Source organism: Scylla paramamosain, chromosome 22 (genome assembly GCF_035594125.1).
Source record: "Scylla paramamosain isolate STU-SP2022 chromosome 22, ASM3559412v1, whole genome shotgun sequence".
NCBI lineage: Eukaryota > Metazoa > Arthropoda > Malacostraca > Decapoda > Portunidae > Scylla > Scylla paramamosain.
This window is the reverse complement of record NC_087172.1, coordinates 10,891,911-10,906,329: the sequence shown is the minus strand read 5'-3', so window position 1 is coordinate 10,906,329 and position 14,419 is coordinate 10,891,911. Positions and strand designations below refer to the sequence as shown.

Here is a 14,419-nt window from a genome sequence, read left to right as displayed (position 1 = left end):
TTGCCTCAGACACCTGAGTTTCAGTGAGGAAAAGAAGATGAGGTTTAGAAGAGGAGAGGTGGTGTTCTACAGATTGAAAATTAGATCTTAGACTGCAAATGTTGCAGAAGTTAATGAAGAAAAACTTGAGGGGGGGTGTCAAGACACTTAAGGTCGTCGACAGAAAGGCAGTCTGACCTGGGGACATTTATGGTCCCCTCCCCAGATGTTTTATGGTCTAAGTGATAGATCATTGCAATGGCAGTGGCAGCAGCCAGTCATTGTGGTTCATCCAACAAAGTTTATCAAAGAGTATGTAACATCTGGGACATTGATTCTGTTGCCTTGAATAGTCCTATTAACACTGGTGTGTATTTGGAGTTTGAATAATTAGTTATTCTGGTGGCAGCACTGGCAACTAGTTACAGTGGATTGTCTCACTTTTGTAAACAAAGCTCATTGGATGGTTGTCTAACATTAGCAGTGTTGTTACTGTTGCCCCAATCCATCATGTTAACCCTGAAGACTAAACTGGGTTTCATGATTAAGAATTGCTGCTATGCAAAAGGAATGAGTTACTTAGGCATACTACTGTTCCTACTGTCCTACTTGTTACCAGGACGGTGATGGTGATGGTAGTCCCACTTGCTCGATGCATAAAAGAAATTCACCTATACAGTGTCTGATGATTTTATCAATATTTTTCTTGAAATATCTGTTATTAGAGAATCTGGGACTGGGACATTCTTGTTAGTTCTTTGTGCATGAGAGTCAGGAAGAGGAGTGTGTGTGGGTTCACTTGACCAAGGAATTGATGACACTGTGGCAGTACTTCTGGGCACTCACTGGCAGTGTTAAGGCAGAACCCTGAGTTGTTTGACTTAACATACACTTCATTGGAGAAGTTGCTATTTGCCATGCTCTCCTGAAGATGGTCTGGTGCAGACCAAAAGACATCTTGATGACAATCAAACAGCAGAATGAAGAACACTATCACAATATAAAGAGGATGCTGGTTAACTTCAGAAATCTGTTAACCTAATATACATTAAACTCTTGGCAAAGTTAGCCTAGGTCATCTGAGTGTGTAAGGTTTTTGGGGATGTTACTGAACATATGCCCATTAAGTATACTATTTGACAAATAGTAATAATGAGTGGAGTATATTTCAAGTAGCCTATATGAATTATAAAAAGTCAAATTAATTAAAACTTAATAAAGTGTGGAAGTGTGAGTGAATAATAGACTATTCATCTGCAAATATCATTCATCAGAAAGACTAATATTAAAACTGCCTGGATTGACGACCCTAATTCTCAGGGAATAATTATGTCCTGCAATAAATTTGTTAATACGTACACTGCTCCCTTGCTATATATAATTACAGTATGTTCTGAAAATCATGATCATAAAGCATATACAGTACTTCCTGCCATATAAGATGCACTCCTTTAAAAAAAATAAATAAATAAAAATGCTCAAAAAATCTCCCTGCATCTTATACCCCGATGGTTAGGTTTAGTTAGGCATTTGGGTTATAGTTACCAGTACTGAACTAACTCATAACTACCATTGTTTGACCGTAGAATGAAATATATATGTTTATTAGATAATGATTACAAATCGAAAGTGCTAAAAATTACTAGATAATGTTTATAAACCAAATTAATGCTAAAATAAGAACTTGTTACATCAAGATCAGAGACTTTAACATGCACAAGAAGTGTTTTGTTTACCATTTCAAGGACAACTGGGTAAGAGCACTGTAACTCTTCAGCTAATAGCGGAACATCTTGAAAACAGAGAAAGGCAGAAAGCAACATAGTGTAGTATCATAGTCATAATTGTCCAGCAACAGTTATGATCAGTGATAAACTGGTATGATATTTTCTACCCTTCTGTGTTGGTTTGAGCTTCAACTTCAACCTAAGGCTGATTGAGGGCAGGCTATGAAATTCAGGGAAAAATGGAATTTTAAAAATTTTTCCTAAATACCCCCTGCCAGATTATAGGTGCGCCTTATACTCTGGTGTTTTATATGGCAGAAAATACGGCTATTGTAATGTCAGTCCATTTTAACATGGGTCAGTGGGGATGCATTTCTGGAGACACCCCAAGACCAACCAAGATTTTTTTTTTTTCTTTCTCCCTGACCATCATTTTACACACAAACACAAAAACATACACAATATCTATATTTTTTAAATAAAATAAAGGTATAAAACAGTGAATAAATAAATTAAAAGATTCATAGAAAACCTTACATTTAACAGCTGAACTGAAGGACAATGTGGATCCCTCTTCTGGCTGGTGAGGGATGGCAAGCAAATCCTTCAAATTTTAAGTTTGAATGTTCCATCTTCATTAAAGAATAAAGAAATGCAAAGACAAATCCTATTAATTTACTGGAGAGAATTTACGGAGTTGGCCGCTCTGCTCAGATGGCACTGGCACTGATATAGTGATCATTGCACTTGCAATCATAAAGCAAAAACTTATTATATTATATTATAATGAAATATGTTCCCTAATATATAGAAATTATATAAGGAAAATTTTTTAAATGCATCATATAACATGGGAGCACTTTGTAGGAAAGGTCTCTTAATCCAACTTCTTGTAATTAAAATTGTCCTTTAATCGTAATTTTCTTGAACTGGGTAATAAAAATTCTGAAAATTTAAATTACTGTAACTGTATTTTCTTCTTAGACTTACTTGTAGAGTTGCATGTCAGGCTGCTGTGGTAATGTCTGGTATCATCCTTGCTGGGGTCTAGTCCACTTGGTGCTGCCACTGCTGGCATCAAGGATTGAGACTGTTTAGACCTTAGCCATTGGCCTATAATTATTCTTGAAATAAATATCTATAGATTCTCATTGGGCTTGGGTTAAGGAAAGCATTTTGTCTCTGTTCCTCTGTCTTCTCTTGATTATCAGCTGGTTTGAGTTGTGTGTGTATATATATATATATATATATATATATATATATATATATATATATATATATATATATATATATATATATATATATATATATGGCTGAACACTTAAAATTCATGGAATACAGTAAAATCCCTCTTATCTGGCATCAACGGGACCGCCGACATGCCGGATTCTTGAATATTGCCTGATACTTGAATAGAAGTGAAATTATGTCCACAATCACCACCCTACAGTCACGCATCTTACCATAACAAAGATCAGCTGATCTTAATCAGCAGCTGATCTGATCAACTGCTTAAGTGTAAGCACAACACGCTTCCTCTTTTCTACAACTTTAGGCATGATGAAGGCGTCAGGCGATAAACAGTGCACATGCAGGACTGAGTCACTGAGTAAACACAGTGCAGTGGGCCATGGGTGGCACGAAGCAGTGCGCTCTGATGGCGAGGGGACAAAGTATGCCTCACACGGGAATTTTAATCGATTTTATGAGTACACATTGATTTTTTATTGATTTTAAGGCTCAGGAAAAAATGTGCCGGATACTCGAATGCCGGATGAGAGGGATTTTACTGTATATAATTACAAAGATAAATATTGTTTGTACATTATATATATGTGTATGTGTGTGTACTTGTATGTCATGTGATGTGGAGAGGATGAGGATGTGCATAGTAATGAAACATGACAAGAAGAAAAGATATAAATAATGAAATGTCGAGAAATAGCAAGAATATGATAGTTAGTGGTAGAAGCAGAGAGAGAATGGAAAGGAAGGAAAACATGAGAGATATTTAAGCATGTCTGAAGTAAAATGTCTGTGTGCGTATGTGGTGTCAGGCTACACACTAAAAGACCCTAAATTCATCTCTATTTGATGATGGCTTTTGCAAGTGGTAGATTGTCAGGTTTGTCATGAATTTTGGTGACTCCTTGACTCTCAACACCAAGAAAATTTCAGTATTCCACATGCCAATATTATTCTGTAATGAAGTATCAGCTGCCCACCAGCCAGCCTGGGCTCACCTTAACTTCACCACTGAAGTGAAAACTAAAAACAAATCTCCTGCCAGGGTAAACAAACATGAAGCATACAAATAACACTTTAATGGATATCAAAATAAATCAATACACAACTTGTGTAAACTCACAACAAGAAGAAATAACTAAATAAAACTTGTACACCTCAAAACTTCCAGCTGAGGGACACAACGGGTAACCTTCGTTCACACAAACGCTTCTGGTCCCCTGCTGACAGTGATGATAGGCGTCTCCCTCTTGTCACCACATACTGATAGGACTCAGGGTGGCCACACACTACACCACTCCTCCAGTAGACAGGCACACACTGGTGAAGATGGCTGCGGCTACGGTCCTTAAGCATTACTGTGATACTCCTGCAACACACCCATGGTGCACTCTAATCATCCTCTCTCCCGCTCCCTACATTTCATTAACATCCAACACTTTTCCCAACAATATCTTCACATTGAAATATACTATCACATACCTGCTATGCTGACATAGCCACACAATCCAGACCTCTAAACCAATGCCTCAAGTGTCCATGTTCCGTGCCAAATTCCCTCTTGTTCCAAAACAACACTTCCCATCAAACCCCACGCTAAACAGCTGAACATTGCAATGCATCTAGCTCAGCCTGACCTCTCACAATTCCTTAAGTGAGCCCAGCTCAGATGATGCCCCCTCCTCACCCCCCCCACTCTCTCTCTCTCTCTCTCTCTCTCTCTCTCTCTCTCTCTCTCTCTCTCTCTCTCTCTCTCTCTCTCTCTCTCTCTCTCTCTCTCTCTCTCTCTCTCTCTCTCTCTCTCTCTCTCTCTCTCTCTCTCTCTCTCTCTCTCTCTCTCTCTCTCTCTCTCTCTCACGCACACACACACACACACACACAGCGTGATGGCAGCCACCACCGCATCACCGTCACCCAGAGGCACACCAAAATTTGAAGGATTTAGTGAAAAAGATATACAGGTAGGCAGGTTAAATGCAATATTATGGAAATTAGAAGAAGAGAATGAAAAGATAAGAGAGGAAATAAGAGGATTGGTGACATTAGTCAGAGGATGGAAAGGAGATAAGGAGAGGGGACTTAAAGACACGAACGACATTGTTGAAGAGCTGGAAGAGTTGAAAGGAAGGGAGTTGAAAAGAGAAAGGGAAAACAAGAAACTGAGAGAGGAAGTGGAAAAGATAGTGGATTTAAATGTAAAGTACAGTGAAGAAATACAAGAACTCAAAAAAGAAAATGGAAAGTTAAGGAGCATGGTGGAGAAGAAAGAAGTTAGGATAGATGAAGGCAAAATCCAGAGTGAAGTAAAAGGCTTAGTTGAAAAGGAAGTGAAAAGTTGGAAAGAAGAGAGAGAACAAGAGAAGATAGATATGACAGAAATAATAAGAAAACAGCAAGAAGAACATGATAAAGAGATGGCGAAAAAAAAGTAGTGAAAATCATTAAGGAAAAAGATAACATAGTAAGGGATACGGTACAAAAAAAAGATGTGCATGATGGTGTTTGGGGATAAATAGAAGACCATATCAAATAAAGTTCTAAGAGAAAGAGAAGAATTACAAAGAGCAAGAGAAATCATTGGGAAAATTGTAGAAGAAGGAGATGAAACAGATATACAAATAGAAGAAGTGTACAGGATTGGGAAATATTCAGAAGGGGGGAAACATCCCATGAAAATAAGACTTAATACCCAAGCGGCAGCCAAATACATCTTGAGAAGAACGAGTTTGTTAAGAAAGATAGAGGGTATGAAGGATGTATATATAAGAAGAGAAATGAATGAGGAGGAAAGAAACAAGGTGAAAGAGTTAAAAGAGGAGGCCAAGACAAAAAACAAAGAGAGAACACAGGAACAGGCAGAAAGGTATATATGGAAAGTGATACACATGAAAATGAGGAAATGGTGGTTAAAGAATGCGGGGCAAGAAGTAAGACAACAAAGAGAGAACACAAAAGAAATGGGTCCACAATAAATAGAATTAAAGTTATGTATACAAACATAGATGGATTAGGGTCCAGCCTAAGGGAACTAAGAGATTATTTACATGAAAAGAAACCAGAAGTGGCATGCATTACGGAAACAAAACTAACAAGGGAGATTAATGTTGAATTTGAAGAAGGATATAACATGGAGAAGAGACAGAAAGAATAAGGGAGGAGGAGGAGTGATGATTCTAGTAAGAAAAAAAATCTTGATAGAAACAGTGGAATATGGTGAAGGGAGGTCAGAAACATTAAGTGTGGAGATCAAGATCCAAGGACAAGAAAGCAGAAAAATTATTGTTGCGTACATGCCTCCAAAGACCAACACTTGGGGGACTGATGATTATAAGCACATGCAAAGCGAGTTCATAAAAAGTATAGATGACATGCTAAAGATAAGAAACAAGGTGTTACTACTAGGAGATTTTAATAGCAAGGAGATAAACTGGGGGGAGATGGAGGTGACAGGGATTGCCAGTACATGGAGTGAAGAATTTTTACAGACTATGATGGTAAACACGATGGATCAATGGGTGAAAGAAAATACTAGGTACAGAGGGGAAGATGAACCATCACTACTAGACTTGGTTTTTACAAAAAAGCCAGAAAATGAACCAAGTATAGAATATTTGTGTCCAGTGGGAAAAAGTGATCATATGAAGATGGAGATAGAGATCAAAGAAGAAGTGCCAAAATTCAATGAGGAATATAAAAATGAGAGAAAAAATTGTGCTAAGGCAGACTTTACAGGGTTAAAGAAATTCTACGGAGAGCTTGATTGGAGTAATTTATTAAGAGGTATGGAGGTGCAGAAAAAAATATGAAGTGTTTTTAAGCAAGTTTAGAGAAGGTGTTGAAAGATATGTGCCAAGATATAAGGTAAAAGAAAATAAGAAAGTGTGGTTTAATGCAAAGTGTCCAGAGACAAAAAAGAAGAAGGAGAGGGCATGGAAAAAAATGAGGAAACAATGGAATGAGATAAATAGAGAAGAATACAGGACAGCTAGAAATTATTATGTTAAAATAAGAAGAGAAGAAGAAAGAAATTTTGAAAGAGATGTAGTTGGAAAGTGTAAAGAAGAACCCAAACTTTTCTATAGATATGTAAATGGAAAAATAAAGCATAGAGATACCATTACAAAGCTGAAGAAAAATGGAGAAATTTATGAAACCACACAAGAGATGGCTGAGATACTGAATAAAAGCTTTAAGTCTGTGTTTACAAGAGAAACTGTCTTTGCATCACTGGGAGATGAGGAACAACAGAAAGGAATAGAAAACATACAAGTGGAAAGAAAAGAAATTAAAAGACTACTGGAAGAGCTAGATACTAGGAAGGCAATGGGACCAGACGAAGTAAATGGATGGATATCGAAAGAATGTAGAAAGGAATTGGAAGAACCAATATGGGAGATAATTAACAGTTCTTTGAAGGAGGGAAAAGTACCAAAGGAATGGAAGAGAGCAAATATAGTACCGTTATACAAAGGAAGTAATAAAATGGAACCACTGAATTACAGACCAGTCTCACTCACGAGTATTGTAAGTAAACTCTGTGAAATAGTCATTAAAAACAGATGGGTGCAATATCTTGAACAAGAAAATATAATAACAGAAAAACAATTCGGTTTCAGGAAAGAGAGATCTTGCGTAACAAACTTACTGAGCTTTTATACAAGAGTAATAGATAAACTACAAGAGAGAGATGGGTTGATGCAGTCTATTTAGATCTGAAAAGAGCTTTTGATACAGTTCCACATAAAAGTCTCATATGGAAACTGGAACATCGAGGAGGGCTAAAAGGAAAAATACTTAAGTGGATGAAGGATTATCTCCAAGGTAGGGAAATGAGTACAGTAATCAGAGATAGTAAATCAAGTTGGTGCGAAGTAACAAGCGGAGTACCACAAGGGTCTGTGTTGGCACCTATAATGTTTCAGGTCTATATAAATGATATGACGGTGGGTTTAAATAGCTACATTAACATGTTTGCAGATGATGCAAAATTGATGAAAGTTATAAAGAACCAAGAGGATTGTGAGGAATTACAGAGGGATATTGATAGAATTTATGAATGGAGTAAACAGTGGAAATTAGAATTTAATATAAAGAAGTGCCATGTAATGGCAGATGGGAAGAAGTAAAAGGAGACCTTAATGGGAGTATAAGATGGGAGGAATCACAATACCAAAGAGCAAAGAAGAAAAAGACTTGGGAGTAATAATTCAAGACACGCTATCACCAGAAAAACACATCAATGGAATATTTGGCTCTACATGTAATTTGCTAGCAAATATCAGGGTGGCATTTAATTACCTAGACAAAGAAATGATGAAGAAAATTATAACACACATAATACGCCCCAAACTGGAATACGCAGCAGTGGTATGGTCTCCACACAAGAAGAAAGATATAAGAAAATTGGAAAGGATACAAAGAACAGCTACGAAAATGATACCTGAACTGGAAGACCTAAGTTACGAGGAAAGACTGGAAGAAATTGGATTACCAACACTGCAAGAAAGAAGGGAAAGAGGAGACCTGATAACAATGTTCAAATTAATAAACAACATGGAGAAGATAGACAGAGATGACCTAGTTGTAAAAGTGGAGGAAGGAGATAGACGTACAAGGGGACATATGAAGAAATTAAAGAAGAGTCATTGCTTGGGAGATATTAAAAAATACAGCTTTCTGCATCGAACGGTTGAAATATGGAATAACTTAAAAGAAGAAGTGGTTGCGGCAAAGAGTGTGCACACGTTTAAAGAGAGATTAGATAAATTCGGGTATGGAGACAGGACTAATTGAGCTTTGGCTCAGACCCTGTACTAGGTAGATAAACTAGGTAACTAGGTAAATAAATAAATAACACACACACACACACACACACACACACACACACACACACACACACACACACACACACACACACACACACACACACACACACACACACACACACACACACACACACACCACTTCCTGCTGCACTTTACTTCATTCGGTTTCATTATGAGTATTTTATTGAAACAGGTTAATATATTCTTTTTAATCTGACAAGTACAGTAAAAGTGGCTATGCAGCAGGAAATTAAATGAAATTATCTTTATTTAGGCATTACAGTTCATGGCCAAACTGACATGGCAACAGTATATATATATGTGTTGCCCATCACCATGCCTAAAGGTGATTGTCTCATTGCTCTCCTTGATTCCCATTCAATGTATTCAAGTTCAAATTTTTATCTGTATTTGTATTTAAATGTGCAATTCTTGTATTCACTCCTTCCCTGCTCTTTTTACCCATTTGTTACCAATACCCTTCAGCAGATGCCCTTAGAATTTTATTCCACTGCACCTCCATGTCCTATGAACTGCCAGGTTGCATCAGGGCATCATCACTGCATCATTACATCACATATATATATTCTAAAAGTGTATATGTTTTGCATGTATACATAGATATTTACCATGAGATGCATATGTGATGTGTGAAAGTAATGTACCATTTAAGACAAAAGTTGTATCAAAGACTTGTCTGTTTATAAAATGTAACTTAAGAAACATTATGAAAACCCAAACACAGTCACATGTTAGTAGTTGGCAAGCTTGAATGTCTAAAACTTCTGTTAAAGTAAGGGTTCAGAGCTTCAAATCTGCCATTGATGAGATAATGGCTAAACCAAACCAAGAGATTTGAAAGGTTCAAAAGATTTATTGCATCTAAGTTTCATATCCAATGTGAAATGCATAGTATACTCTGCCAAGCAGTGATTTAGACAATCCCCAATTTATTAGATATACTGAATATCATGTGTGCTTTAGACATTGCTTCAAAAACATGATTGGTTCAAAAAGATATCAAATGTATCAGAAAACCATACTCTTGAGGATATAAACTATTATGACATGAGGTGTGGTGAGTATCAAAGCCTCCATAGCAGTGCTACCAAACATTCCCATGATGCACAGCAGACACCACCATAAGAATAGCCCTGTACCAGATGTTTCCACCAAAATTCCTGGCAACTTTTGTCCTTTAGTGTACATATGATATAAGTTATTTAACAAATAAATTTAGTAAAGTGCAACATACATATAAATACAATTTATAAAAAAAAAATATAAATAAAAATCATTAAAACAAAAGAAGAAGAATATATTGTACTACTGCTAATCTAAGGGAGGGATGGCAGTAGATCAGTTGTTGCAGGAAGGGTCAGCCAGCAGGATAAATAGCCTTCTGCCTCTAAGTGAAGGAAAAAAATGGGAACCCAGCAGACTCATCCTCCTCACTTGCATCATCATCAAAACTTGCTTCACTATCTGGCATATATTCCTTGTCACTCACACAACTGCTCATTAAAGTGGCCCTCATCATCAACAGACACTTCTATATCACTGTCACCTCATAACTCAAAAAAAAGATCAGAACAAAAAACTAACCATCAGAACTTGTGGTGTAAGTGTTAGACAGACGACATTCCCTGCCATGTTATTTTCAAATTACAGAATACACAGTGGAACCTCAGTTACCAAATGCCTCCCATTTCGAACAAATCAGTTTTCAAACAAAATTTTTAACTCATAATTGCTTGGTTGCTGTACCATAATTTAGTTCTCAAACAGAGTTACTTTCAAATTCTAAAAGAAAACAAAAACTGCTGTTCATTACTAATTTATAGTTTCTATAAGTATTTCCATCATTATGTATTTGGAGGAGAGACACTGTGGGTAAGACAGTAATTCAGTCTTTAAAATAAGGTAAATGTGATCCTGTTGAAGAGCCTCAATGTAAACAAACAGTTTTCATGACTTGGGAGGAATCCTGAGCCACCTGTGGTTTTCTTGACGACCCCCAACGCTATCACTACTGCACAGCTGCATTTTCCCAGTAGCTTTTCCTAGCAGCAAGAGACCTAAGTGTTGTGATCACCTTCATTTTGGCAGTAAGTGGGTTGCTCCTTTCTGTGTCATTCTTTAAGGCTTTCCTCACCAGATCAATGACAAAGAGAATGCACAGTCTGAACAATATCTTCTGATGAGTTCCATGTCACTAAGTTAATTCAGTACGTCCTATCTGGATAAATGATTTCTAAGCTGGAGATATGGAGCAGCCATCCTGACAGTGAAACTGTCATAAGCCACTAAGGCAGGGTGTCTGGGTGTCTGGGAACAGATTAATCCATTTGACATTGATTCCTGTGGGGGAAATAATTCCAGTTTCCAAACATTTTGGATTTCAAACAGCTTTCAAGAACTAATTAAGTTTGAGAACCAAGGTCCCACTGTACATTATATACATGAAATTAAAATATATAAGTTAAAATTCAACATTCAACACATGAAGTTATTGCATGCTCATGAAACCATGCAAAATGGGAAGCGGAATGGAATAGGAATGAAAGTTGTGAAATTTATATTGAGTGCACTTACCATCCAACCACACAAAATGCCATATTAGAAACCTTTGTTTCCTCCAGAGAAATCACATATTAAATGATGTTGCTACTAGTACACACTGACTGTAGCAGTGCACAAAAGAAACAATTTTTATGTTGCAGCATATTCTTAGTTGGACCAGTGGTAGTAAAGGAATTAATGTGGCACTAGTAACGATTAATTTGGTACACACTGTGATTTTTGTTGTTTATGTTTCAGAGCGAAGCTTCATATCCGTGACATCTGCCCGAGTGAAACTTCATCTTTGTCATCGGAAGAAGAGCAGAATGTTCTATCTGATGCTCTACTTGCTGAAGCAACAAAAATAGCCCTAAATGACAAAATAGCCACACAGCTTTACTATGTGTAAATCCTACTCATGCACACACACACACTCACAAACATACATCATGCAGTGTGATCTTCCATTTTTCAGATTGTATAGAAATATACAATATATTTGAACACAGTGGAACTCATTATCATTCTTAGGTAGTAGGTCAACAAAATTGCTGTAATATTAAGGAATATTAAGTGTTTTAGATGCAACTTGTTTTGGAAAAGGGCACATTGTATTAATATACATGGGTATTTTTTCTGATACTGTATGATTGAGGAAAGATCACTAGTGATCTACAACAGAGATACCTGCCTTGAAATAGAGAATATGATATTGATTAAAATGGTAACAGATTTCCTATAAAAGTATGATACAGTATCTTTTAGATTTTGTGTGTGTGTGTGTGTGTGTGTGTGTGTGTATATATATATATATATATATATATATATATATATATATATATATATATATATATATATATATATATATATATATATATATATATATATATATATATATATAAAGGATGATAATAAATAAAGCAACCCATGAGAAAATACTTATTTCATGGCAAGTGCTGGAAGTGAACGTGGATCTATGCTTTATACAAGTAGATATGGCAAGTTATATTATCAAAGACCCTTATCTGTTTTTGCTGTAAAATTGCACCAATACAGCTCTGAATCATTGCTTGCATTTCTAGAATACTGTGTGGCCAAGTGGCATGCTATATCTTTTCAAGGTAACCCCAGAAGTCAGGTGATAAATCCAGAGATTGCACTGGCCACAATTATAATCTTCATAATATTCTTCTAAACCTTGGTAACCCCAGAAATCAGGTGATAAATCCAGAGATTGCACTGGCCACAATTATAATCTTCATAATATTCTTCTAAACCTTGGCCAACAGTGATTGGTACATAGTGTTGATGCAAGACTTTGTCATCCCTTTGAGAGATTGTAATATACATGGTTTCAACAGGATGGTGCCACAATCCATATACTCGTAGCTAGAAATACCATGGCTTCTTTTGGAAAAAGGACAAGTGATCTGTCAATTTGTTGCACAATCTCCAGATTTATCACCTCCCAAGTGCCTACTTCCATCATTTGTTTTGAAGTAAATTGCTTTTTTCCAGAGGTTGCATTACTTTATGATCATCTGGAATATATATATTTCTATGAGTTGTGCCTTCACTTTTTTTTTTTTTTTTAAGTAGGTTTTCTGATTCCTGTGTATGGTAATACAATGTAAAAGATATAGTTAATGGAAATTGTTTTATCATTGGTGTGCCATTTCCTGTCCTATATATTTACCTATTTTTGAAGGGCAGATCAAAAATATATTACCATATAATAACCAGTTTTATTGAACCTGTTTTAGACATTGCCATCATAATCATCATCATTATACACAAGCACAACAACACCTATTATGAATCTAAACTATACAGTATAGTATCAGGAAAATTCATCTGATAATAAGGTTTTTTTTTTACATCTTAAAATTAATCAACTTATTTGGGACTAAAAATGGTTCCAAAGGTTACCAGGTTAGCAATAGCTTCTATTTATATAGTTCATTTGTCAGTGATAATATGAAAACCAAATTAATACATTTCTTGATTCAGATTTATTTTTGTCACTGCTTAACACATTAAATAATGAAGAAACTGACATTTACCTTTTTTTTCTATTTACATATATTGTCTCATAGTTATTGAAAAGGGCATGCATAACTGAACATTGTAAATGTTTCTTAAAACAAAACCAATGGAATTCCTTGTAGAAAATGCATATTTTCAGGAAAACTAAATGTTTTTATATCAATAGATCATCAACACATTTAATTTTAAATTGTATTGAAACAAATGGAATTTTTAGAATGAAATTTGCTAAGCATATTTTTTCAGCAAAACAAAACTTTGACTTTTATAGTTTATTTGTTAATAATGATTAAAATAAAAAGTTCATAATTGTTAAGTGGTGCAGGTTTATTTATTACTGCTTAGTACAGTAAAAGTGGAAAAAGAAACTGAATATTTCCTATCTGTTTATCTATCTATATATCAGGCTCACAATTCCACCAGTATGGCCCAGACACATATTCCCCATCTTCCTTCTGATATCAAACACAAAGAGATCAGAGCCAATCAGTGCACATCTTGCTCTCTAGGCTCCGCCCACGTGAATGGAAGGGATAACTAATGTGTACACCATGTTTTGCTCTCCAGGTTCTGCCTGACACTTTATATTGGCAATCCTACTACTACCTGATTGGCTGCAATTTCTCTGGGTTCAGTACCCAAAGAAAGTTGAGAATATGCTTTTCTCTTGATTTTATACTTTGGTAAGTTTGATCTTCTATATTATTTCTCTCTTTTGCTCTCTGCCTTCATGGGGAAGCAGCAACAGCAGCAGCAATTCAATTTAAACTAATGTACCATTGCAATTTTAAGTTGTAATGGTATATTAGTTGTGTAACCAATTATCTTCAGATATTGAATTTTCAAGAATGTTACTTAAGGCATCTTCTTCAGTTCTCATAAGGGCTTAGATTTTTTGCTCCTTGGAGCTCCACCCACTTAACTATTGAAGAACAGAGCAGTGGAGATGCCTGTCATGCTGCCCAAGGAAAAAGTGTCCTACAGTTCATTAGCAATGTGTCCCTCACAGAGACCCCAGCAGCCTTAACCACTCGC

The 14,419-nt window shown here is 36.1% G+C and overlaps 1 protein-coding gene across 1 annotated transcript in view; it reads left to right on the top strand.

Annotated features, from left to right (window-relative positions):
* The window catches only part of LOC135111538 (protein argonaute-2-like), a 253,733-nt gene extending 240,656 nt beyond the window's left edge, over positions 1–13,077 (top strand). The window contains exon 16 of the mRNA XM_064024947.1: positions 11,597–13,077. Within this exon, the coding sequence (XP_063881017.1) occupies positions 11,597–11,747 (151 nt within the window). The 3' untranslated portion in view covers positions 11,748–13,077. The remainder of the gene's footprint in view (positions 1–11,596) is intronic.
* The last annotated feature ends 1,342 nt before the right edge of the window (positions 13,078–14,419 follow it).